The 24788-nt window shown below is 38.4% G+C and overlaps 1 protein-coding gene across 1 annotated transcript in view; it reads right to left on the reverse strand.

Annotated features, from left to right (window-relative positions):
- FZD3 (frizzled class receptor 3) overlaps nucleotides 1-16552 on the reverse strand; it is an 80567-nt gene extending 64015 nt beyond the window's left edge. The window contains exon 1 of the mRNA XM_052645058.1: nucleotides 16364-16552. Coding sequence (XP_052501018.1) covers nucleotides 16364-16552 — 189 coding nt within the window. The remainder of the gene's footprint in view (nucleotides 1-16363) is intronic.
- Nucleotides 16553-24788: the final 8236 nt, after the last annotated feature.

The following is a 24788-nucleotide window of genomic DNA, read 5'->3' on the forward strand; positions in this document are numbered from 1 at the left end:
CAGCAATCACACTCCTGGGCATTTATTCCCCCGAAAGGAAAATTTATGCCTGCACAAAAACCTGTACATGAATGCTCACAGCAGCTTTATCTGTAATAGCAAAAAGCTGGAACAACTCAGTATCCTTCAGTGGATGATTAAACAAACTGCAGAACATCTCTATAACGGAATACTGCTGCTGCTAAGTCGCTTCAGTCATGTCCGACTCTGTGTGACCCCACAGACGGCAGCCCACCAGGCTCCCCCGTCCCTGGGATTCTCCAGGCAAGAACACTGGAGTGGGTTGCCGTTTCCTTCTCCAATGCATGAAAGTGAAAAGTGAAAGTGAAGTCACTCAGTCGTGTCTGACCCTTAGCGACTCCATGACTGCAGCCTACCAGGCTCCTCTGTCCATGGGATTTTCCAGGCAAGAGTACTGGAGTGGGATGCCATTGTCTTCTCCGATAATGGAATACTACTCAGCAATTAAAAACAGTCACTAATAGTACATGCAGCAACTTGAGTGGATATCAAGGGTATTATGCTAAATGAAAAAAGTCAATCTCAAAAGATTATATAGTGTATGATTCTATTTATATAACATTCTTGAAATGACAAAATTATAGGGACAGAGACCAAATTAGAGGTTGCCTGGAAATAGGAAAGGGTGGCAGGGAGAAAGGAAGCACAAGGAAGATGTGGTGATAAAAACAGTTCTGTATCGTTTTGGTGTTTTGTTTTCTTTTTGCCACGTTGCGGGTCTTGTGGGATCTCACTTCCCCAGCCAGGGATCTGAACTCGTGCCTCCTGCAGTGGAAGCACAAAATCCTAACCACTGGACTGCCAGGGAATTTCCACAGTATCTTAACCAAGGTGATGGCTACATGAACTCATACATGTGATAAAAATGCAAAGACAATAAACATACATGTGCATGTGCATATACAGACACAAAAATGAGTGCATGTACAAACTGGTGAGATATGATGAAAGGCTATGGATTATACCAATGATAACTTTCCTTTTTTTTTTTAGATCACCTGTGCCTTTAAAGAATTTTCTTTATCTCTCTGGCTGTGCTGGGTCTTCACTGCTGAGTGCAGGCTTTCTCTAGCTGCAGTGAGTAGGGGCTACTCTCTAGCTGCAGTGTGCAGGCTTCTCATTGCAGCGGCTTCTCTTGTTGCAGGGCACAGGGTCTAGGGCACAGAGGCTTCAGTAGCTGTGGTACATGGGCTTAGGTGTCCCAAGGCATGTGGGGTCTTCCTGGATCAGGGATCAAACTGGTGTCCCCTGCACTGGCAGGAGGATGCTTAACCACTTGACCACTAGGGAAGTCCAACGTCCCAGTGTTGACACTAATAGCTACATAAGATAGCAAGATCCCCAGTAAAACTACCTACAGTATATAGAATCTCTATACTACTTTAACTTCCTGTGAGTCAATATAATTATTTTAAAGTTTAGGGCTTCCCTGGTGGTCCAGTGGTTAAGAATCCATCTTGCAATGCAAGGGACACCAGTTCAATCCCTGGTCTGGGAAGATGCCACAGGGCAACTGAGCCAGTGGGCCACGACTAATGAGCCCGGGCTCTGGAGCCTGCAAGTTGCAACTGTTAAGCCCACATTCCACGACTACTGAAGCCCACGCACTTCAGAGCCTGTGCCCTGAAACAAGAGAAGCCACTGCAACGGAGAAGCTCTTAAACCACAGCTAGAGAAAGCCTGTGCCCAGCAACAGAGACTCAATGAAAGCAAAAAAAAAAAAAAACATTCAAAGCTTGAAAATGCATTATATTCACATGCTGATGTATGTATAGCCGGACAGACTTGCTTAGTCCTCAACTATACAATACCAATCTGATATTGATGTGTTACCACGTTAGTAAAACCTCCATTTGTGAGCCCCGTCATGAATTATAAACCTGACTTGAGTCACTATTTTGTGCTGCTTGCACTGAGTATAAGGCTTTAAGTTGATGCTGCTGTCACTTACTAGCTGTAAGTATCTTGTGCTGTGTCTCAGCTAGCATTGATGGACACGCACTACAGGCTGGGCAGTGTTGTAAGTGCTTAGCTGCTTAATCTTTTCAACCTAACTTAATCTTTTCAATAATCCCATAACGTAGGCACTATCAGTCATACCATTTTATAATAAATGTGAAGAAAAAAAGACATAGAAAGTTAAGTAGCTTGCCGAAGATCACATAGTTACAAAGACAGTCCCAAGAGTTAAACCTTGGCATTCTTATCCAGAGCCCTTGAGCTTATTAACCAGTTTGTTCTCTGTAACCTCTCTAAATTTCAGTTTTTCCTCTATAAAATGGTGTTAAAAGAAGCACAAGCTGGAATCAAGATTGCCGGGAGAAATATCAATAACCTCAGATATGCAGATGATACCACCCTTATGGCAGAAAGTGAAGAGGAACTAAAAAGCCTCTTGATGAAAGTGAAAATGGAGAGTGAAAAAGTTGGCTTAAAGCACAACTTTCAGAAAACGAAGATCATGGCATCCAGTCCCATCACTTCATGGGAAATAGATGGGGAAACAGTGGAAACAGTGTCAGACTTTATTTTGGGGGGCTCCAAAATCACTGCAGATGGTGAGTGCAGCCATGAAATTAAAAGACGCTCACTCCTTGGAAGAAAAGTTATGACCAATCTAAATAGCATATTCAAAAGCAGAGACATTACTTTGCCGACTAAGGTCCGTCTAGTCAAGGCTATGGTTTTTCCTGTGGTCATGTATGGATGTGAGAGTTGGACTGTGAAGAAGGCTGAGCGCCAAAAAATTGATGCTTTTGAACTGTGGTGTTGGAGAAGACTCTTGAGTCCCTTGGACTGCAAGGAGATCCAACCAGTCCATTCTGAAGGAGATCAGTCCTGGGATTTCTTTGGAAGGAATGATGCTGAAGCTGAAATTCCAGTACTTTGGCCACCTCATGCGAAGAATTGACTCACTGGAAAAGACTCTGATGCTCGGAGGGATTGGGGGCAGGAAGAGAACGGGACGACAGAGGATGAGATGGCTGGATGGTATCATGGACTTGACGGACGTGAGTCTGAGTGAACTCCGGGAGTTGGTGATGGACAGGGAGGCCTGGCGTGCTGCGATTCATGGGGTTGCAAAGTTAGACACGACTAAGCGACTGAACTGAACTGAATACATATAGATGTATTAAGGTGATCAAACCAGTCCAGTCAATCCTAAAGGGAATCAACCCTGAATATTCACTGCAAGGACTGATGCTGAAGCTGAAGCTCCAATACTTTGGCCACCTGATGTGAAGAGCTGACTCACTGGAGAAGACCCTGATGCTGGGAAAGACTGAGGGGAGGAGGAGGAGGAGGTGACAGAGGATGAGATGGCTGGATAGCATCACAGACTCAATGGAGATGAGTTTGAGCAAATTCCGGGAGATGGTGAAGGACAGGGAAGCCTGGCGTGCTGCAGTCCATGGGGCTGCAAATAGTCGGACACAACTAAGCAACCGAACAACAATATATGCAAATAAGAATATATAAAATAAGATACAGCACCTAGTAAATGGCAGCTTAAAAAGAGATTAGGAAAGAGTTACAAATTAATAAAGCTGCAGAAGGCCTATTTGATGGGCATGAGGAACCCTGCTCAATTCCCTATGCTCAAGTGCCAAGTGAAAAAGTCAACTGTCAACTGGAATGGTGTTTTTTAAAAGCAAAATAAAACATGCACTAATCTCTAAATCACGATTCTGGGTGGAAGAAACCAGACATAAAAAAGTAGATACTATATGATTACATTCATATAAAACTCTAGAAAATGAACACTAATCCACAGTGACAGAAAGCAGATCAGTGGTTGCTTACAGCAGGGAGTCAACTCAGAGGGGTGGGCTACAATGGGCACAAGGAAGCTTTTGAGGAATAGCAGTGCTAGTCGCTCAGTCGTGTCCGACTCTTTGCGACCCCACAGACTGTGGCCCACCAGGCTCCTCTGTCCATGGGATTCTCCACACAATAATACTGGTGGATTGCCATTCCCTTCTCCAGAGTATCTTCCCGATCCAGGGATCAAACAGGGGTCTCCTGCATTGCAGGCAGATTCTTTACTGTCTTGAGCTACAGGGAAGATCCCTAGGAAGCTTTTAAGGTGATGAAAATGTATGACATCTTGATAGTGATAATGGTTTCACAGATATATACTTCTGTCAAAACTCAAGCTGAACACTGTTAAATGGGTACAGTTAACTATATACAAATCATACCTCAATAGTTATGTAAAAAACAAAAAATATTAGTATTTTTCAAATAAGCAAGCTGCCCTGATTATAACTCTAACAATTTTTAACTTCAGCAAAGTAAAAATTAAATGAGTTAGCCAGCATACCACCAAGTTGAGAATATATATAAGGAACACAGACTATCAAAGCTCTATAAAGGAGGCAAAAAGAATCTTCAGCTGATTGAATTTTTTAAAGATTCTTACTGAGTCCTCCCCGAAGCAGTAGTACTTTTATTCACTAAATTAAGACCAGGGTATATCAAGTTTACAAACTGAAAAATAACTTTCTAAAATTAAATTTCTGGTTTCTTCAACAAAGATGCAAGACAGGGAACCTTCTATTCTTTGTTCAAATTCAAATCAACCAAGCCTTTGTGCTCCTATTCTCTTTCTTCTTTGAAATTTCCATTCCTGTTACCATAGGAACCTGCTCACTGACAGGCCTTCAAGCATAGCAACAGCCCAAGCTTAGCAAGGAGTGTGAAAGGGGCACAGAGTCAAAGGCCAAAATTTGACTCGTGAGAATCAGAATTCCAATCTTTGTCACTCTACAAAGGGTCTGATAACCATAGAAACTGTATCCTACTGGGTTTGGGAATATTATGACTAAATTCACTAAATGTGAAACCAAATGTGGACCAGCCTTGAAAATTCAAAACTGGTATTCATTCTATTTTAGATCCAAATTTGAGTAAGAAATTATTTAAAAAAAAAAAAAAACTTTTTAGAATAATTTTAAGTGATATAAAATAAGACCTTTAAAAACTTTTTTGTAAGAATAAAATTCTAAAGAGAAAAGGTCTAAAACTTTAGAATTATTTTATATATATATAAAAAATTTTACATTTGTAAAGTACCTTTAGTTACATAGATTTGCTTTTCTTTTACAAATTTATTTTGTTAATGTCTTATGGCAGCATATTAAATACTTTCCAATATTAGTTCAGTGAGCTAGTTTCAGAAATATGACTTTATCACAGGAGTATATTTATCTTAAGTCAAAAGGGAGCTCCTGGAACAGCACATAAAATTTGACTTTTCTTCAGGAAGTAAACTTTTAACACTTCAAGTATCATGAATGGTTGTGAATTATAGTCTGTCTCAAAAGATAAAACTTCACAAACCAAATTCATCACACTTAATACTTTAATTTAAAATAAGCATTTTAAGGCATTCTTTTAAAGTGATCTATCATGTAAGAAAATCAATTAAAATTTTAAAAGCTTATTTTTTCCTAAAGTCAGAAATAACTAAATGCAATCAATTCTCCACTACTTGTGTATTTTTCACATTTTTCAATTGAGAAGTTTCCTAATTCCTGGCTGGTTTCCCTATCACACGATAGGCTCTTCAATCCACTTCACCAGGCTGTTGTTTGCTTAGGGGAAACCACATTATTAATACTAACCTAAACAGAAGATAATAAGTCAGTCTGCTGGATAATGCATGTATCCTAAAAATATAAGCCATGAATTTAAAGAATAAATACAATCAAAGAAATTTCATTTCCTCAAATGCTTATCCACAAAATGTTAATCACTGGTAGAAAGGGGTATTAAATTATAGTATCCTCTTAAAAAAACAAAACAAAACCCTGCCTTTCAAGGTCAATTCAAACATCATCTGCAACTGGTCCTTTCTACACATGATCCTTTTCTCTTTGAATCCTCTCAGCACTTTATGCCTATTCATGGCATTTACCAAGTTCTTCCTTAAGTTTCAGTCATTCAAATAAAAACATATTTAATAAATACTAAGTGTTAGACACTGCAACTGGGAGCTAGACGAAAAAGGACAGCTGGGATTTTTAAAAATAAAGTTTCTGTACTAATCTTACTTTTTAAAAACACAATGTGTTTCTTACAGAAAAATCAGAAAACACAAACATTAAATGAAAAACATAGAAAACACGAATAAATTGTGCATCACTGTCGGTCTTGACAAAAATCTTTCCAGATCACTCACTTACTCTACATGAACATGAATATACTTCTTTTCTTCAACAAAAACAGGATGATACCACATATATTATCTATTCCTATTTTGGTCCTATTAATTAATGTATCAAGTTTGGCTTCCCTGGTGGCTCAGTAGTAAAGAATCCGCCTGCCAAGCAGGAGACACTGATTCAATCCCAGGGTTGGGAGATTCCCTGGAGAAGAAACGGCAAACCCACTCCAGTATTCTTGCCTGGGAAATCCCATGGACAGAGAAGCCTGGCGGGCTGTATCACGTACAACCATTAGAATTTGACAGGCAAAGATGGAGATGAGATTATTTAGACAGAAAGAGAATGAGAGGTCTAGAGATAAGAAAGCTGGTTTGTTTTATTCCTTTACTTTATTATACCACTTATAAGTGTAAACACATAATGCTGAAAGCTTCAAGTCACTTTGACCATCCCCCTCTCCCAAAAAAAAGAGCAAAGTAAAACACTAGTGTTCAGGTATCTTTGGTACTCCTGTCAGGACGACCATTACTATCCCCAACAAACCCACAACTATTTACAACTCCAGGAGATCATGTGCTTCAGTCCAGCTCTGTACCCACCACCATGACTACCATCACCTCTTCCGGAATTCACAGTTTATAAAGTTCATTAACTCACTCAAACATTTATTTAGCAGTTATTATGTGTTAGGTACTATATTAGCTGCTGGCCCTGCAAAGACTAATAAGGACCTTAACAGCAAGTTCTGCTTTCAAAAACAAATGTCCTTCAGTAGGACCTGAACTAAAAAATGAGGACAAGTTCGCACCCATTACAATGGCTATTATTCCAAAACAAAAACCCAGAAAATAACTAGTGTTGGTGAGGATACAGATACTGGAGCCCTTGTGCAGCACTAGCAAAAATGTAAAACAGAGCAGCTGCTACACAAAACAGTTTGCCGGTTCCTCAAAAAATTAAACAGAATTATCATGCTATCCTAAAATTTCACTTCTGGGAATACCCAAAAAAAATTTAAAGCAAAGACTGGAACAAATATTTATATATCTGTCTTCATAGCAGCTGTATTCATAATAGCCAAAAAGTAGAAGGAACTCAAGTGTCTGATGAATGAATGATTAAACTAAATGTTGGGCATAAATATACAGTGAAATATTATTCAATCTTAAGCGAAGTGAAGTTACTCAGTCGTGTCCAACTCTTTGCGATCCCATGGATAACAGGTTGCACCAAGCTCCTCCATCCATGGGATTTTCAAGGCAAGAGTACTGGCGTGGGTTGCCATTTCCTTCTCCAGGGAATCTTCCCAACCCAGGGATCAAACCCAGGTCTCTCACATTGTAGACAGACGCTTTACCGTCTGAGCCACCAGGGAAGTCCAAAAAGAAGGACATTCTGACATTTGTTACAACGTGGATGAATCTTGAAAACATTGTGCTAAGTGAAATAAGCCAAACACAAAAGGATAAATATTTTATGATTTCACTTAAATGAGGTACTGGAGTAGTCAAATTCAGAGAGAAAGAAAATAAGTAGAATGGTGGTTGCCAAAGGTTGAGGGAGGGGAGAACAGGGTATTATTGTTTAATAGGTATAGTGTTTCAGTTTCAGAAGCTGAAAAAGTGCTGAAGAAGGACAGTGGTAATGACATACCAAGGTGACTGTACTTAATGCCACTGAACTGCACCCTTAAAAATGATTGGAATGGGGGAATTCCTTGGTGGTCTCATGGTTAGGACTCCAAACTTTCACTGCCGGGACTGGGTTCAATCCCTGGTTGAGGAATTAAGATCCCACAAGCTGCATGGTATGCCAAAAAACAAACAAGAAAAGGTTCAAATGGTAAATTTTATGTTATATATATTTTGCATACATGCATGCTAAGTCACTTCACTCATGTCCAACTCTTTGCAACACTATGGATTGTAGCCTGTCACACTCCTCTGTCCATTGGATTCTCCAGGCAAGAATACTTGATTGGGAAGCCATGTGCTCCTCCAGGGGATCTCCCTGACCCTAGGATCGAACCCATATCTCTTGTATTGGCAGGCAGTTTCTTTACCACTAGTGCAACATGTATATTTTGCCACAATTAAAAAAAAATTCTGAGGAATATTATCTCTAAGTGATACTATGAAATAGCCAGGATATACTGTTAAGTATAAAAACAAGGTAGAGAAAACAAACAGTATGACACTATATCAAAAGGGCGTGAAAGAATACATAGCTATAGACAGATATTATACAGACATTTTCTATAATTACTATACTTTTTAATGGAAAGATAAACAAAAAGCTTTAAAAAACAACTACCCTCAAGGGAAGAAAAGAATAAGGTTAGGACTCAGCTGGTAAAGAATCCACCTGCAATGCAGAAGACTCCAGTTCGATTCCTGGGTCGGGAAGATCCCCTGGAGAAGGGAAAGGCTCTAGTATTCATGGGCTTCCCTGGTGGTTCAGATGGTAAAGAATTTGCCTGAAATTCGGAAGACCTGAGTTCGATCCCTGGGTTGCAAAGATGCCCTGAAGGAGGGCATGACTACCCACTCCAGTACTCTTGCCTGGAGAATCCCCGTGGACAGAGGAGCCTAAAAGGCTACAGTCCATTGGGTCTCAAAGAGTCAGACACGAATGAGCGACTAAGCACACAGTCAAGAAACTAGACTCCTCTGAATGTACCTTGTCATATATATCAAGTTTCTAAACATGATTATAAAATAAATTTAAACAAAAAAATTTAAGTCGTTCCTCAAAATCAAAATGAAAAACAAACCTAAACTGTGTATTGAGTTAAACCAAAAAGAGGAGTACTTAACTCTAAAACACAGTAATCTGACTGGACATCCTTGGTGAAATACATCCTAAGGACATAAGAAATACAAAGAAATCTTGCAGCGCTTTCAGTAATGATACTGCTAGTAGTAATACTGATATTCGGAAATTATGTAATGTCTATATATCATAAGGTTTCAGTATGAGAAGAAACAAAAATTCAAAAATATTAAATAAAAACTCTCCAATATTGTTTAATTATAAGTTATCAGTATAAACTCATGCTGAACTTCCTTTTTTAAAAAAAGTACTTCCTAGCTCCATCTTTGAAGAGACCTATAAATTACTAACCTAGTATCAATAAGCATAGCACCCAGATAGCAGTCTGTGAAAACCTGGGAAAATTCTTTACAACTAAAAGGAACCACCACTCCCTAAAGAAAGTGATAATTCAAGTTCTGAGGCAGAATTTTATGAAATGAGGTTGGATCATACCAGAAAGCAGGGAAGCTATCAGAAACCACTAGGGTAGTATCAAAAACACTTAGGAGCTATCTTGAAGAGGTGCTCACTACCCAAGGCAGAACAGACTGAGCCACAACAAAATCATAACTGCAATGGACTGAAACACATAAAATACGGTAAAAATCCATGCGTTCATAATGATACTTGAGAGGAGAACAACGAAACTTAAAAGGAGAAAAGATCTCATTAGTTACTTTTGAAAGATTTTTGTGAATCAATTTATTATCCTAAAAACTAACAAAGGAGAACAGTTGCGTATTTACTGTCTTTTTTATATAAACTGAACATAAGAGTAACTCAACAGTCCAGTAATCAAAATGAGGAAGTTTCAGTTTATAAAGTATTCTAGCTGAGAAATGAAGAATGACAGAATATTACCATTTTACAAACCCCTCATGAAATTCTTGACCTAGGGAATGATCGATGGCTGCTAACATTATACAGAGTAATAAGCGGATGTTACAGTGCCTTGGAAGTATTCTTGCAAAACAAAAACACAGGACCACGGTCAGTAACACCACAGGGATGCAAACAGCAAAATAAAATTTGAGAAAATCTGTAGGGCAAGTGCATTACAAGAAAAAAGGAAGAAGGGTAACGGAAGGAGAAACTAAATTAAGAGACATATCAATTGAATGTAATGCATGAACCCTGATTTGAAAAGCCAACTATTAAAAAACTGAAATGCTAAGCATAACTTGGGCTTCCCTGGTGGCTCAGATGGTAAAGAATCTGCCTGCAATTTGAGAGACCTGGGTTCAATCCCTGAGTTGGGAAGATCCCCTGGAGGAGGGCACAGCAATCCACTCTAGTGTTCCTGCCTGGAGAATCCCATGGACAGAAGAGCCTGGTGGGCTACAGCCCATGGAGTCGCAAAGAGTTGGACACGACTGAGAGACTGAGAACAGCACAGGGGTAACTTGAACATTAATATGAAACATATATTTGAAAATATATTTGAACATATATTTGAGTATATATTTGAAATTACTGAGGAAGTGATATGTTTACCTATTTTGAAAGAGTCCTTACTTTATAAAGATATATATGGAAATATTTATGGATGAAATTATGGTGTGTGGCATTTGCTTCAAAGTAACCCAGCTGGGAGTGCAGTCATAAATGAAACAAGACTAGTATGAGTTGATAATTTTTGCAGCTGGATGATGGGTATATGGGTGTTCCATATATGTCCACATAATTGAAATCTTCCATAATAAAAAGCTGTGGGGAGAAAAGGCTAAAATTTGAGCTTGGATAACTGGGAAACTAGTTCAAACATGCTTTGTTCTTAATGAGCCATAAAGGATACAAAAAATGTTCAGGCTTTGAAGATTTCTGTTTCCACTAGGATCTATGCACCTGCCAGTTTCTCATGCTGTAAGAAAATCTTTAATGAGAAATACAAAAGAAAACAGGAAATGGAGGCAAGTAGGAACCATTTCGGGAGCTTTTTCCTCTGATTATCCTACACAGGTTTAGTTTGAAAAAAAAAAAAGCAATCAACCTCCCAAAGAAATTAAAGACTGCTCATTCCACAATCTAACTAAAATTAAACAGACTGACAGGCAGCAAAGAATGATGCTCTGTATTTGAAGAGCATTTTAACTTTTTAAAGTTCTTTAAAATACACATAAATTGTACCATTTGATCTTAACAAAAACTTTGTAAAAGGGACAGGGAAAATACTTCCTAGAAGAAACCAACACAAGGGAGTCACAAGACTAGGTAGTGGCAGAATACAAGCCTTCTATTCCTGTTTTAGTGCTTCTTCCAATAAACTGTACCCATTCTATTCAATGGGGCTTAATTATTCAATATAAAAAAAAATGCTCAGATCTCTTTCGTTACCAAGAAAGTCATAAATACCTGGTAACGTAGATTTCTAAAAATAGTTACTGACAATTTGTTGTCCATGTTGGACAGCTCCTAAAAATTTACTTGGCAATTCAGACAGTTCAAAATGGTGTGGGAAACTCAGGAATGAGCAATCTTTTTTCTATCAAAAGCCACAATACTTGGGGGAAAGACAGACATCAAGTTAAGAACTTAAGAAAAATTTAATTTGTGTGTTTGTATATAAACGCACCTTTTGTAAAGTAAGAGAAATAAACATACTAACATACTAACAAAGATCTTTTTTCCAATTTAATAAATAGACATTCACCCTATTTATTTGAACATGTTTCAATTTCAATGGAAGTAGTGACGAGGAATTCTCTATATACAATGAAAGAACACCCAACTTGTTGACTGTGAACAATAATAAGCAAATTAGAAATAACCTAAATTCTGCAATTTCTCTCCTGGCATCCTTGGCTCAATATCATATATTATTTCATTCGAAGCACTCATTTTGATTTCACCAAACATTGGTACAGGAATAAACCCGAGGCAGGCTTGACCCCTGGGTCTGCTGAAACATACCATACTTAGGAAATGCCTTTCAACTCATCCAGTCCCACAAAGAACACGAGAATGTGCGAAGGTTCAGTTCATTTCAGTTGCTCAGTCATGTCCGACTCTTTGCGACCCCATGAATCGCAGCACGCCAGGCCTCCCTGTCCATCACCAACTCCCGGAGTTCACTTAGACTCATGTCCATCGAGTCCGTGATGCCATCCAGCCATCTCATCCTCTGTCGTCCCCTTCTCCTCCTGCCCTCAATCCCTCCCACCATCAGGGTCTTTTCCAATGAGTCAACTCTTCACATGAGGTGGCCAAAGTACTGGAGCTTCATCCTCAGCATCACTCCTTCCAATGAACACCCAGGGCTGATCTCCTTCAGAATGGACTGGTTGGATCTCCTTGCAGTCCAAGGGACTCTCAAGAGTCTTCTCCAACACCACTGTTCAAAAGCATCAATTCTTTGGCACTCAGTTTTCTTCACAGTCCAAGTCTCACATCCATACATGCCCATTGGAAAAACCATAGCCTTGACTAGATGGACCTTAGTCGGCAAAGTAATGTCTCTGCTTTTGAATATGCTATCTAGGTTGGTCATAACTTTCCTTCCAAGGAGTAAGCGTCTTTTAATTTCATGGCTGCAGTCACCATCTGCAGTGATTCTGGAGCCCCCAAAAATAAAGTCTGACACTGTTTCCACTGGTTCCCCATCTACTTCCCATGAAGTGATGGGACTGGATGCCATGATCTTTGTTTTCTGAATGTTGAGCTTTAAGCCAACTTTTTCACTCTCCTCTTTCACTTTCATCAAGAAGCTTTTTAGTTCCTCTTCACTTTCTGCCATAAGGGTGGTATCATCTGCACATCTGAGGTTATTGATATTTCTCCCAGCAATCTTGATTCCAGCTTGTGCTTCTTCCGGTCCAGCGTTTCTCATGATGTACACTGCATAGAAGTTAAATAAGCAGGGTGACAATATACAGCCTTGACGTACTCCTTTTCCTATTTGGAACCAGTCTGTTGTTCCATGTCCAATTCTAACCGTTGCTTCCTGACCTGCGTATAGGTTTCTCAAGAGGCAGGTCAGGTGCTCTGATATTCCCATCTCTCTCAGAATTTTCCAGTTTATTGTGATCCACACAGTCAAAGGCTTTGGCATAGTCAATAAAGCAGCAATAGATGTTTTTCTGGAACTCTCTTGCTTTTTCCATGATCCAGTGGATGTTGGCAATTTGATCTCTGGTTCCTCTGCCTTTTCTAAAACCAGCTTGAACATCTGGAAGTTCACAGTTCACGTATTGCTGAAACCTGACTTGGAGAATTTTGAGCATTACTTTACTAGTGTGCGAGATGAGTGCAATTGTGAGGCAGTTTGAGCATTCTTTGGCATTGCCTTTCTTTGGAATTGGAATGAAAACTGACCTTTTCCAGTCCTGTGGCCACTGCTGAGTTTTCCAAATTTGTTGCCATATTGAGTGCAGCACTTTCACAGCAGCATCTTTCAGGATCTGAAATAGCTCCACTGTAATTCCATCACCTCCACTAGCTTTGTTCGTAGGGATGCTTTCTAAGGCCCACTTGACTTCACATTCCAGGATGTCTGGCTCTAGGTGAGTGATCACACCATCGTGATTATCTGGGTCATGAAGATCTTTTTTGTACAGTTCTTCTGTGTATTCTTGCCATCTCTTCTTAATCTGCTTCTGTTAGGTCCATACCATTTCTGTCCTTTATCAAGCCCATCTTTGCATGAAATGTGCTAGGGTTACCTGTTCCAATTATCTGCTCCCGCTAAAAGCTGGCAAGCTGATACAAAGTTCCTGGATCAGAGACAGGAGGGTGTCATCAGCAGACAAGTCCTTGTACGGATCTAAGAATCCTTACTTCTATTTGCAAGTGTGCAAGTGTGCTATCTGCAAGAGTGCTGTGTTGACTGCTGTATTTCCATATCCTTTGCTATTACAGAAACTTCACACTCTCAGACTGTCAGGAGACTTTGTCAGTGACATCACTGTCCTGGTATGACAACCAAGCCAACTATCCCCAACATCACTTCATATCACTAGAGCTTTCTCTTACTCATCTAGGTGCTCTCCCTAGAATGAGTGAAATTCAAAAAGATGCAGTCTCACTGCCAGCAAAATGTCTAGCCTATATGGGTGTGTCTGAAGAGAGGACAGAGGCAGCTCACCATGCCACCATTAGGAAAGCCCCAGGAGCCCACAACGAGATGCAAGTTCATGTGAAACAAACACATCGTCTTTCTAGTACTTTCTCAAGGGTCACTTACAAATGAAACTTGGAATAGCATTAACACTTGTGGATCATCTAGTCTGCATCATGCATTGTACTAGCCATTTAAATCTCTCATTTAATCCTAATAGCCATTCCAAGTGTTTTTGTTATTAGTGCCTTTTCACAAATGATTTTCACAGAGATGCTTAAGTGAAGTCGCTCAGTCATGTCCGACTGACCCCATGGACTGTAGCCTACCGGGCTCCTCCGTCCATGGGATTTTCCAGGCAAGAGTACTGGAGTGGGGTGCCATTTCCTTCTCCAGATCACAGAGATGTTAGGTGACTTAATTTCAAAGTCTGAAAGCTGCTACATGAAAGAGGCAAAAGTTAAACCCAAATCAGTACATAAATCTTTATGACTTATTTTTTACAACTCTATTTGCTTTCCAAAGGAGTTATACTGACTTAAAATAATACCAGAACCAAAGATATTCCTACTTCTTCATTTTTTTGGTGAAAGAACTGGGTAGTTTTAATACCCAACAGGGACTACCATGCCTGGAACCAAATTCCTATATTAAACCAATACCCATTTTCATATACCCAATTTAACAGTCTATACCAAATCTCTCCTTACCAATTAGACTTTGTATAGTCAGTGGGAGAGCAGAAATATTTTATTCAACCTCTACAATATTTCCAAGTATTTGGACTCTACAAGTTGCCCTCTACGTTTCAAAATCTATGAATAATAATCTTTCTACAAAATTTCCCAGATTTCTGTTAGTTTACTTGGAAGTACTAAACCTTTGAATTTTACTATAAAATGAAGATTCCAAAACATGCAGTATTCAATTTTCTGAAAGCACTGTAACAAAGGATTAAAGACTAAAATTAAAAAAAACAAACCTGTAAATTCTATGTACGATATAGCTACATTAATATCAGAATATGGGAAAATGGTAAAAACTATCACTTTAAGAGAACTTACTCCAAAAGTGCTGTGCCAAGTACTTTATAAACACTTCATTTGTACCTTCCAAAACGTTAACTCTATTTTACAAGTGACAATGGTAAGAAAGTTCAAATAACTTGCCCTAAGTAATACAGATAGAAAGTGGTAGCTGCTGCTGCAGTTTATACAACTCCAAAGCTTTTAACTCTTACTGTCAGTTTAGAAAGTGAACTGAAGTCATTCAGTCATGTCCGACTCTTTGCGACCCCGTGGACTATAGCCTACCAGGCTCCTCCGTCCATGGGATTCTCCAGGCAAGAATACTGGAGTGGGTTGCCATTTCCTTCTCCAACTGCCTCCTAATTCCTACCTGGTAAACATCTTTGTCCACAATTCTAAAACCATTATTAGGGACTTCCCTGGTGGCCCAGTGGCTAAGACTCTGCCCTCCCAATGCAGGGGGCCCTGGGTTCAATCCCTGGTTGGGGAACTAGATCCCACATACTGCAACTAAGACCTGGCACAGCCAAATAAATAAATAAATAAAAATAAAAAATAAAACCATTATTAAAACACATACAAAATTATTTAAACCTATTACTAACTATATTCATTAATTTGTCATAGCTTCTAAAGTAAAATAATTAAAAAGTGCCTAAGGAATTATCATTAGAAAAATTCAAGTAAGGCTACAGATTTTCATGAAGTCCTAAGAGGTCAAGAACAGATAAATCACACAACAAAACCTTTATCACTGCTTGGGAGTTACTGTTCTTAAATTGATGTGAAGATAGTAAGACCAGGATACCATCTTAAGTATTTAAGACAATGTAAATACTGTAAACCCATCAGCCTAAAGGCTGAACCAAAGAACCCATTTTCAAAATCATGTTACCTTCAATCTTTACTAAGTGAATTATGAATATTATTATTATAGTCTGCTCTTTAAAGTCTTATTATCAAATAACAGAAAAGATGTAACCATAACTTGGACGATTTAAACTTTTGAAAGGCTATTACTTCCCCAGTTCCAATGTTTCAAATTTCTTCATAAAAGAATAATATCTGAAAACTAAGATGAGTAACATTCCCCAAATATGAAATCTTTAATCTATCAGAGTCTGAACCTAAATACATAACTTTTTAATGTACCACATGCAGTTAAAAATAGCATATTAGTTTTTCTTATTGTTTATCAGAGACATTCATTAGACTGATTTAAAGGGCAATACAACAGTAGTTTTCTATGACATGCCAAATAATAGATGAAGTCTTACCTCCATTGCTAAAGCTGCCGTCTGTTGGTCATAGTGATTCAGAAGATTGGGCATGAAGGTAGTGTTATAAGGCAAATCTTGGCACATCCTCAAGGTAATGGGCTCACAAGAAAACAAACTGTGCCCACCTATATGGCCCACAAACATAGTCAAGGGCCACAGATAGAAGACGATCCTACTCATAGCCATGCTTCCTCGATTGAACGAGATTCAGATGATCAGGCCTACTCAATATGTATTTTAGATCTCTGTACACCTGCAGGTCTCAGCTTGAAAGTACTTCTTCTATCTTACTGTTAAGTTCTTCAAACAGAAATACTCTTCGCACCGTCAGATGTTTGTTAGCTTGGTCTCACAAAAGGCATTTGTTTTTGGTTTCACAACATGGGAAAATGACATCATCTTGCCTCTTCTTTTCATTTTATTACATCGGGCACCATTTGGCCAACGTGTCAAGTTGATCAACCACATTCCCAAACAACAGATTCCATCTTAGGAGAAGAGCTATTTCTTCCTTTGATTGAAATATCTGAAAAATAATTTTTTTTAAAAAATGGGAGAAATTAGCAATTTCCTCTTAAAATATTATAGGCTTGATATTAAAACTTTGATTAGCTCAGTAAAGCTGCAGGATACAAAATCAGTGTACAAAAATCAGTTGCATTTCTACACACTAACAATCAGCTACTAGAAAGAGAAATTTTAAAATACTGCCTGTGGGACTTTCTGGTGGTCCAGTGATTAAAACTGCCCACATCCACTGCTGGGGCACCAGTGCACTCCCTGGTGGAGAACCAAAATTCCAAATGCTGGGCGTGTGGCTAACAACAACAATAATCACAAACTTTGCTGAGAGATACAATACTGCCTTACAGATAAAATACATGGGTATTTCATTAAAAAAAATACTATAGCTTTTCTACCTTATCATTCTTGCTACAGATATACCAGAGAATCCATAAATAGCATTTAAAGGCACTATTTCCTCCCTCAGTTGTTTATATAACATAGAGTTTAGTTTCCCATCTATAATGGTAGCTTTTCATTTGCCACAAGACATGATTAATTCATTTTGAAAAACTTGCAAGCTGTTGTCCTAAATTTTATTTAAATATCTGCCACACTTAATACCAAGTTATTTAAATTTTATTATATATGTTTTAATCATTAAATGATTCAGCAAATGGTATCTGTGAAAGGTGTAAAATATAAAGAAATCAAAAGATATGGATTCAAGCTTCTTCCCAACTATGTGAATCACTTAACTTCTCTGAGCTCAGAATTTTCCTTTCTAAAAACTGCACCTCCCTATCAAAGATGGTATATGAGTGAACTATAAAATAATGTACTCTATAAAAGGTAAAGCAACATCAAACTTGAGGTAGTTTTACTGCTGAATTACAGCAGATACAAAGACTTACTTCTATCAACCAATACTGAACTGGCAAACAGAAGATTCTAAAACTAGTATCAGGACGTTTTCCCAACAATGCTTCATCCTTTTAGATGGTACAAAAATTTAGTACACAGAGAAAACATTTGACCAACAAATGCTTCATTACACACAGTCAGGCTGCAGAGAAGAGTCAACCCTAGAAAGTTACAGCGTGGGATATGAATGATTTCCAGTTAAGAGTTTCTACCAAGTTTCAGAGTCTGATTTGACACTGCCTTTCCTGGGGGCTTCCCTGGTGGCTCAGACGGTGAAGAATCCGCCTGCAATGCTGGAAACATGGGTTCCATCCCTGGGTTGGGAAGATTCCCTGGAGGAGGAAATGGCAACCCACTCCAGTATTCTTGCCTGGAGAATTCCAGGGACAGAGGAGCCAGACAGGCTCCATGGGGGTGCAGAGAGCTGGATGCAGCTTTCACTTTCACGTTTTTTTCTAGGGACAAAACTACGCATCTCTTTTGGGGCTGGTGGGGAAGGCAGAGTGGAAGGCAGGTTTGGTAGGAAAAAAGGATATTCTAAAACTATCAGACTTCCATTTGGTTTTGTTATTAAGTCTGCTTTTACTTTGTTTTCGTTTCACAGATGTCAAATATTTCTGTTTGAAGTACACAACCTCGGCTGGGAAAACATGAGAAAGTCAGGTGCAGAAATCCTCAGAGACCCAGGTTAACAGGACAACTGAAATAGATATTAGGATCCATGACAGGTTAGACCCCCTTGAGAACCTGAACCGGCTTGGCTAAAGTAGAGAAAGAAACTGTCCTTTGTGCACTACCAATGACAGGGACCTCTGCATCCCAAGCTTTAATTACTGGGCAGAAAAAACTATTGGAGAAAGAAAAGCCATGGCTGAATCGTCCCAATTTCTCCCCCAAGAATACGGTCTTGAGTAGGAGAAGGGAAAAGGAAAGTCTACAACCTTAGGAATTAGGAACACCAAAGTTACAAGCAACCTCTGCCCGAAACGTCTAATCTCTGTAACACTGAAATCTCTAAATCAGAAATATTTGTTAAAGCTTCTTGGCCTGCCATATTTTTTCCTCCTTCAAGCTGGGCCCAGAAATGTAATGTCTGGCTATGGAAAAGTGATATTAAACACAGTTACATATATTTAAGCTTAATTACCATACAGCACAGTAACAATTATGCATATCATTAAATGTGTCACATGAGCCCTGGAAGCTTTATTTGGCTACAGTATGAAACAGCCATACAAGCTCCATTTTTGTAGTTTGCTGCTTATGCAGCATGTTCATCTGCTTGCAACTTAAAAAAAAAATTAAGGGAACACTGCTCCCTACTGAATATGTATCTAACAATGAGAATTCCAAAAATTTCATTTAGACTATTTTTCAGGCAGTATGGGTTCCAAATTTACGGTTCAAAGAAGATTACCATACAAAACTTGAGGAAGAAACAAAGTAATATTGAGTTTTTTAAACTAGATGAGAAACCCCGTTACACTTTCATCTAGCCTATTTTACTTGTTTTTCTCTCAGTTATTCCTTTTGCCTCATTTACAAACAATGCTTCTCACAAACTTACAAAAGTGCTTTCCTTTATGTACTTTGACATTCAAATTTCCATATATCAAAACATTTTTGTAAAATTATTATGTTAGGCTGGGGTAGGATAAAACCTTAATACATTAAGACTGCAGTTGATGATTATTAATATAAAATAAGAAAAAACAGAAGAATGCCATGAGACAAGAAGAAAAATAGGAACACTAAAAATATTAAGGAATTTATATTTCCTCCAAATCAGAGGTTCCCTAATTTTAATGTGCAGCAGATTCACAGAAACCCCATAGGTCTAAGAAATCTGAGCCTCTGGAAAATGAATGATATACGTGTATTCTAACGATTATCTCAGTACTGTTACAAGTGATGTATAAGTCATATTTTGAGAAATGCTATCCTAAAATAGAATAATTTAAAACAGTATAGGATATTTGCACATAATTATGTGCTTAGCAAAGGAAATATATACAATGAATTTTTTTAAAAGCAGATAAAGAATACTACTTTAATAGAAAAATGGAAGGACATAAATTTACAAAAGAAATACAAATGGCCAACAAACATATGAAAAGATATTCAACTTTACTAATAAAAACATACAAACATGATATATATTTTTGCCAATCAGATGAGCAAAGTAACAATAACAGAACACAGTACAGGAGAGGGTGCAGAAAAAAGAATATATTCAACATTCCAACACTTGGAAATACTTTTTTTTTTTTTTGGCTGTTCCACATGGCTTGCAGAATCTTAGTTCCCCAAACAGGGACTGAACCCGGGCCAGGGCAGTGAAGTGTCTAACCATCAGACTGGCAGGAAATTCTCCATTTTCAAATACTATTGGAGGAAAAGCAAACTAGTTGGTATTTCAAAAAAATAGCTATGGATATCAAAAGTCCTTAAAATTTTGACTCAGCAAACCTATTCTACAATTTATTCTAAGAAAGTAAACACAAGTACACATGATGTATAACTGAAATGTTAGTACAATACTGTTTATACAATAAAAACCCAGAGACAATCTGAAAATCTACCAACAAGGAACTGGTTAAACTAGGGTACAACCAACACATTACACACTCACTAAAAATGATGAGCAGGATCTGTATATACTGACTTGAAAAGACAGTAACAATATAATAAGTGAAAAATAAAATTTTAAATGGTTTATAAAACAGCATATAGTCTCCCACTTTTGTCAGAAATACATATACATGGAACAGAATAAAACTACCTGAATTGTTTAAAAATACAATAGGGACTTCCCTGGCAATCCAGTGATTAGAACTCTACACTTCTACTTCAGGGAGCTAGAGTTTGATCCCTGGTCAGAGAATTAAGGTCCCACAAGCTGCACAGCATGGTCAAAAAACAAACAAAAAACCCCAAAATAGTAAAGCATTATAAATGCTGAAATGTTATTTTAATATCTGTCGTATGTTATTTGTGTATGGGAAAATTAAGTCTGCTAAATCTATAAATGTGTGCTGACAATAATACTACTTGAATCAATGATTTACTGGGTGTTGAAAGTAACAAGCCAAGGGACACAAAAATGCCCTACTACAGGTAACAAGAAAAGCAAAAAAAATGATGAATAACTTAGAATGGGTCAAAAATTGATTTTCAATACTGAAAAAAAAATCCGATCACCTCTCAGCTGAATCAACTATTACACAGTTAAAAAAAAACTTTTGGTATATATTCTAAATTGCTTTTCAATAACATGATGAAATAAATGCTTCTAATGAGGATCACGTGAGTATGGACAGCAACAGTCCTTTCTCCTAAGAGAACCATCCTTGAAGAAGCTGCAAGTTTCAGACAACAGGACACAGATGATTGAGGAAACCAGGAAATACTGACAAAATACAGCAACTGACTACATAAAGGTTAGAAGATTTTTTTGCTTTCTTTTTGACATTATATCTTTTACTATAGGCATCTGCAGAATCTCAGCTGAATAAAGGAAATTGCTAGATTAACTGTAGGGAACAGTCTCGGGTACCAAGGACCAGTAAAAAATGAGGGGTCTGGCAATAGTTTTTCATGCCCTAACCCTGAGAAAAGAGACATTCACTTCTTTACAGAGCAATATAAGATATGTGGAAAACTAATTTCAGATTAAGTGACCTGATGATTACTTCATCAGAGAACAAAAAGGACTAGATACATTTAACCCTACACTTTAATTTTTATCAATGTGTAACATCAGGAATCTGATATTTCCCAATTTACCAGTTCTCTTTTGATGATAAAAAGTAAAAGCCTCTAAAAGAAGTTGAGTATTTATCCTGAAGAACAGCAATAAAGGGGATGCAATCTTGGAAGACTGTCTTCAGAGGCTGGCTACAAAGCCAGACCCAAAGAACTCAGGTGGGAAAATCAGGAGATGGCAACTGTGAAGAGGAAAGAAAGCAGGCTGAATCCCAGAAGAGACAATGACAAAAGTGGGCCCTGGGGGCTTGTCAGCAGGGCCCTGCAACAAAAGATGCTAGCAATTTTATTCCAATTCACACCTTCTGTACAGAAAGCGATTTATCTTTCTCAGCTTAGATTTACTTATCTTGACGCACTATAAATGTACCTAACATTTTGCTTTTCCAATTCAGAAATTAAAGGTTGCCTCAAACACACTGGCTACAGTGGGAACAGGAGGATATTCTTTTGTCTTCTTTCAGAGTTTTCCAAGACTGCATTATAAGGATTAGCCATCACTACCTCTGAAGCTTCTTCTCTCAAGGAAATTATCATCTTGTTAGAGAGCAAAGTACACACTGAAAGCATATCACTGCTTAAAGTGCTAGATTCCTTTTCCTAAAACTGATGTGGGTTTTGGCCTTTTGTTTTCCATATCTTAGTTAAAAAATAAATTCATTTTCAGGATACTGTTTTCTGGTTGCTGAAGTTTATGTAGCTCCATATTTAATTCATAGGGCCTAGATTCTTACTAATCTCAAGGTATATCACTTTGCTACTTTATCTAATTTTTAAAGTCCGTCTAGTCATCTACTGATTACAAAAGATAATCTGATCTTCCAGTGTGCTGAGTGATGGGGCTTAAAAAAAATACAGGAAAAACAAAGTTCAAAATTAAAATGAATAGTAGGCATCAAAATCCAGTCCATCCTACAAATTATACATAACTTTTAAGACTAGAGAAAGCAGAAGCAGATCTTTTAAAACTAAAAACAAAACTGGAAAGTTAAAGATGGCCAGAGTCTGGACTTAAAAAAAAAATCAGGTTGAAATTCCAGCCTGGTCTCCCTTTTCCATTAAAATGTGTTCAGAAAATGCTCTAATATCAAGCTCCTGATTTTTTTCCCCCTTTAGCATGGCTGCATGTTTTGACTACAAAATTAGTTTAATGAGATAAACTTTGGGACCAGCATTTTTTTTTAGGCCTACTAGCCTAGTTGTTTTTTCTTAAACTTCATTCACAGCGCATTCCTTGGATGCACCAAAACTGTTGCTAGTTCTCAGCATAACAAATTGTAACTCAAAGATAGATTCACCATTTCTGATGCAACAGTCAGTTAAAACTGCTTTCTAGTCAAAGAGGAGTTGTTACTCTTCAAACATTCATTCCTAACCCGGAAATGCCATTATTAAAAACCTTCATTTCTTTCCTCAGGACGCCGTGACCCTTCTTCTCCCAAATCTATACTGAACAATTCCTCTCATACATATTTCAAAGTCTTGCTTTTCATTTGCACTACTGCTCTTTTCGTGGGCAGCTGCAGCTTTAAACGTCTCTAACTCTAGAGATTTAGGGGTTAAAAAACACTTGAGGCCAACACTGCTCTTCCCTGTGAAAGAAGGTAAAGATGCAGTAAGAACTGTTTCCTATCACATGTCTCCTGAAGAAAATAAAGTCAACAGTAGTCTAACATCAACAAACTAACATGCTCTGAATAAGTTTTCAATATGAAATCTCATAGTTTTACTAACACATACGAAATTTAAGTTGGGGAAAGAGATTTTTTTCCTGTCAAGTGGGCAACAGAGGACTTACCATGACTTTAAAACCCCCTCTCTCTGCCCAGTGATGACGCTCTCACAACACTGTGCTATACAAAGAAAGAATGTGCACTTTACTATTATCTTCACCTCAAGCCTTGCTATTTCAAATATCTCAATTATGGCTGGGGATCTCTCTAGAAAAATCCACCTAAATGTTCAAAGCACAAAATAAAGCTCAGAGGAATACAGTACCTAAGACGAAAAAAAGCAATGAAAGAACCTATAGTCCTTTCTTCTTCTATTAATAGGGCACTGGTAGATTTAGGAGAGATGCAGAGGCAGGGAATATTAGTGGATGAGGCGGGGGGGAAAAAAACGGAGGAGGAAGAAAGAGAAGGCAGGACAGTAGGCTTTACTAATTACCTTATTTTCTTGACAGTTTCAAAGCACTTGGGGGGGAGGGGGGTAGAGGAGGAACCTGTTATTTCACTAAATAAAAGGCAACACTGTAAGAAGAATTGCAACTCAATTATCTTTTATTTTCAGCTCTACCCTTGCAAGCCTGCCCACTTAAGCTTTTACATCACTTTCCTATCTTATTACCTCTATGTTGTGGTTTGGTACTTCAAACAAACACTTTTTTCCTTCTTCTTCTGGAGGAAAAAGATATTGATTTGCTTAAAAGTACGGATGGAAAGCATTATCTTGAGGAGAAAATGGTTCTTAATAACAGAACCACGGGTTTATCTATCCCTTTGCCTGTCAGCACACCACTAGAGGCTAAAAGAAGGCTCAAGAGGGAGGTAACATCCCCCTTGTCAAGTCTTTGTTTACTTGCTCCTGCGGTATTGGCTTTGCCAAGTAACCCAATTGCCGTAAATTAACAGTACAGGTCTCGCCAAACTACTTCTATAAAATAAGATCTTGTTTGACCAACCTTATAGAGCAGTCATTTATTTCTATAGCTGCTGGTCTGCTCGGCTGCTCTGTCTACCTACATTCAGAAGGGAACCAAAATTCAAAATTTCATATATTCTGGGCCAAAAACCAGACCTTTCGTCCTCCTTCCTAGATATTTTGCAACTTCAAGTTGACTCCTCTGCCTTAATTAGTGGCATATGCTTTTGTTCTTTTAAAAAAGAAAGAAAGAACACCCTTTATTCTCTTATTGAGGAAGGCACCTAACTGTGAAAACGGCCTCTAGGAAGATGCTAAAATGTCTTGAAATGTTTAACAGCACCTTATTTCAGAGGCTATGGATGAACCTCCCCGCGGTACCCCAGGGCAAACTCACGGAGCGTCCAAGGGGACAGAAGGGGAAGCCTCGAGGAGGAATATGCAGACTTTGCAAAACTGACGGGAGGGAGGAGAGGGGACAACTTTCAGGAGTAGAAACAGGAGGCAGTCCAGATGCTGCGACGCCGCCCGGGCCCGGGATGCCCCAAGGCGGGTCCCGGCGGCCCCCGGCGCCCCCGCGCCCAGC

The sequence above is a fragment of the Budorcas taxicolor genome, chromosome 8 (assembly GCF_023091745.1).
Source record: "Budorcas taxicolor isolate Tak-1 chromosome 8, Takin1.1, whole genome shotgun sequence".
Lineage (NCBI taxonomy): Eukaryota > Metazoa > Chordata > Mammalia > Artiodactyla > Bovidae > Budorcas > Budorcas taxicolor.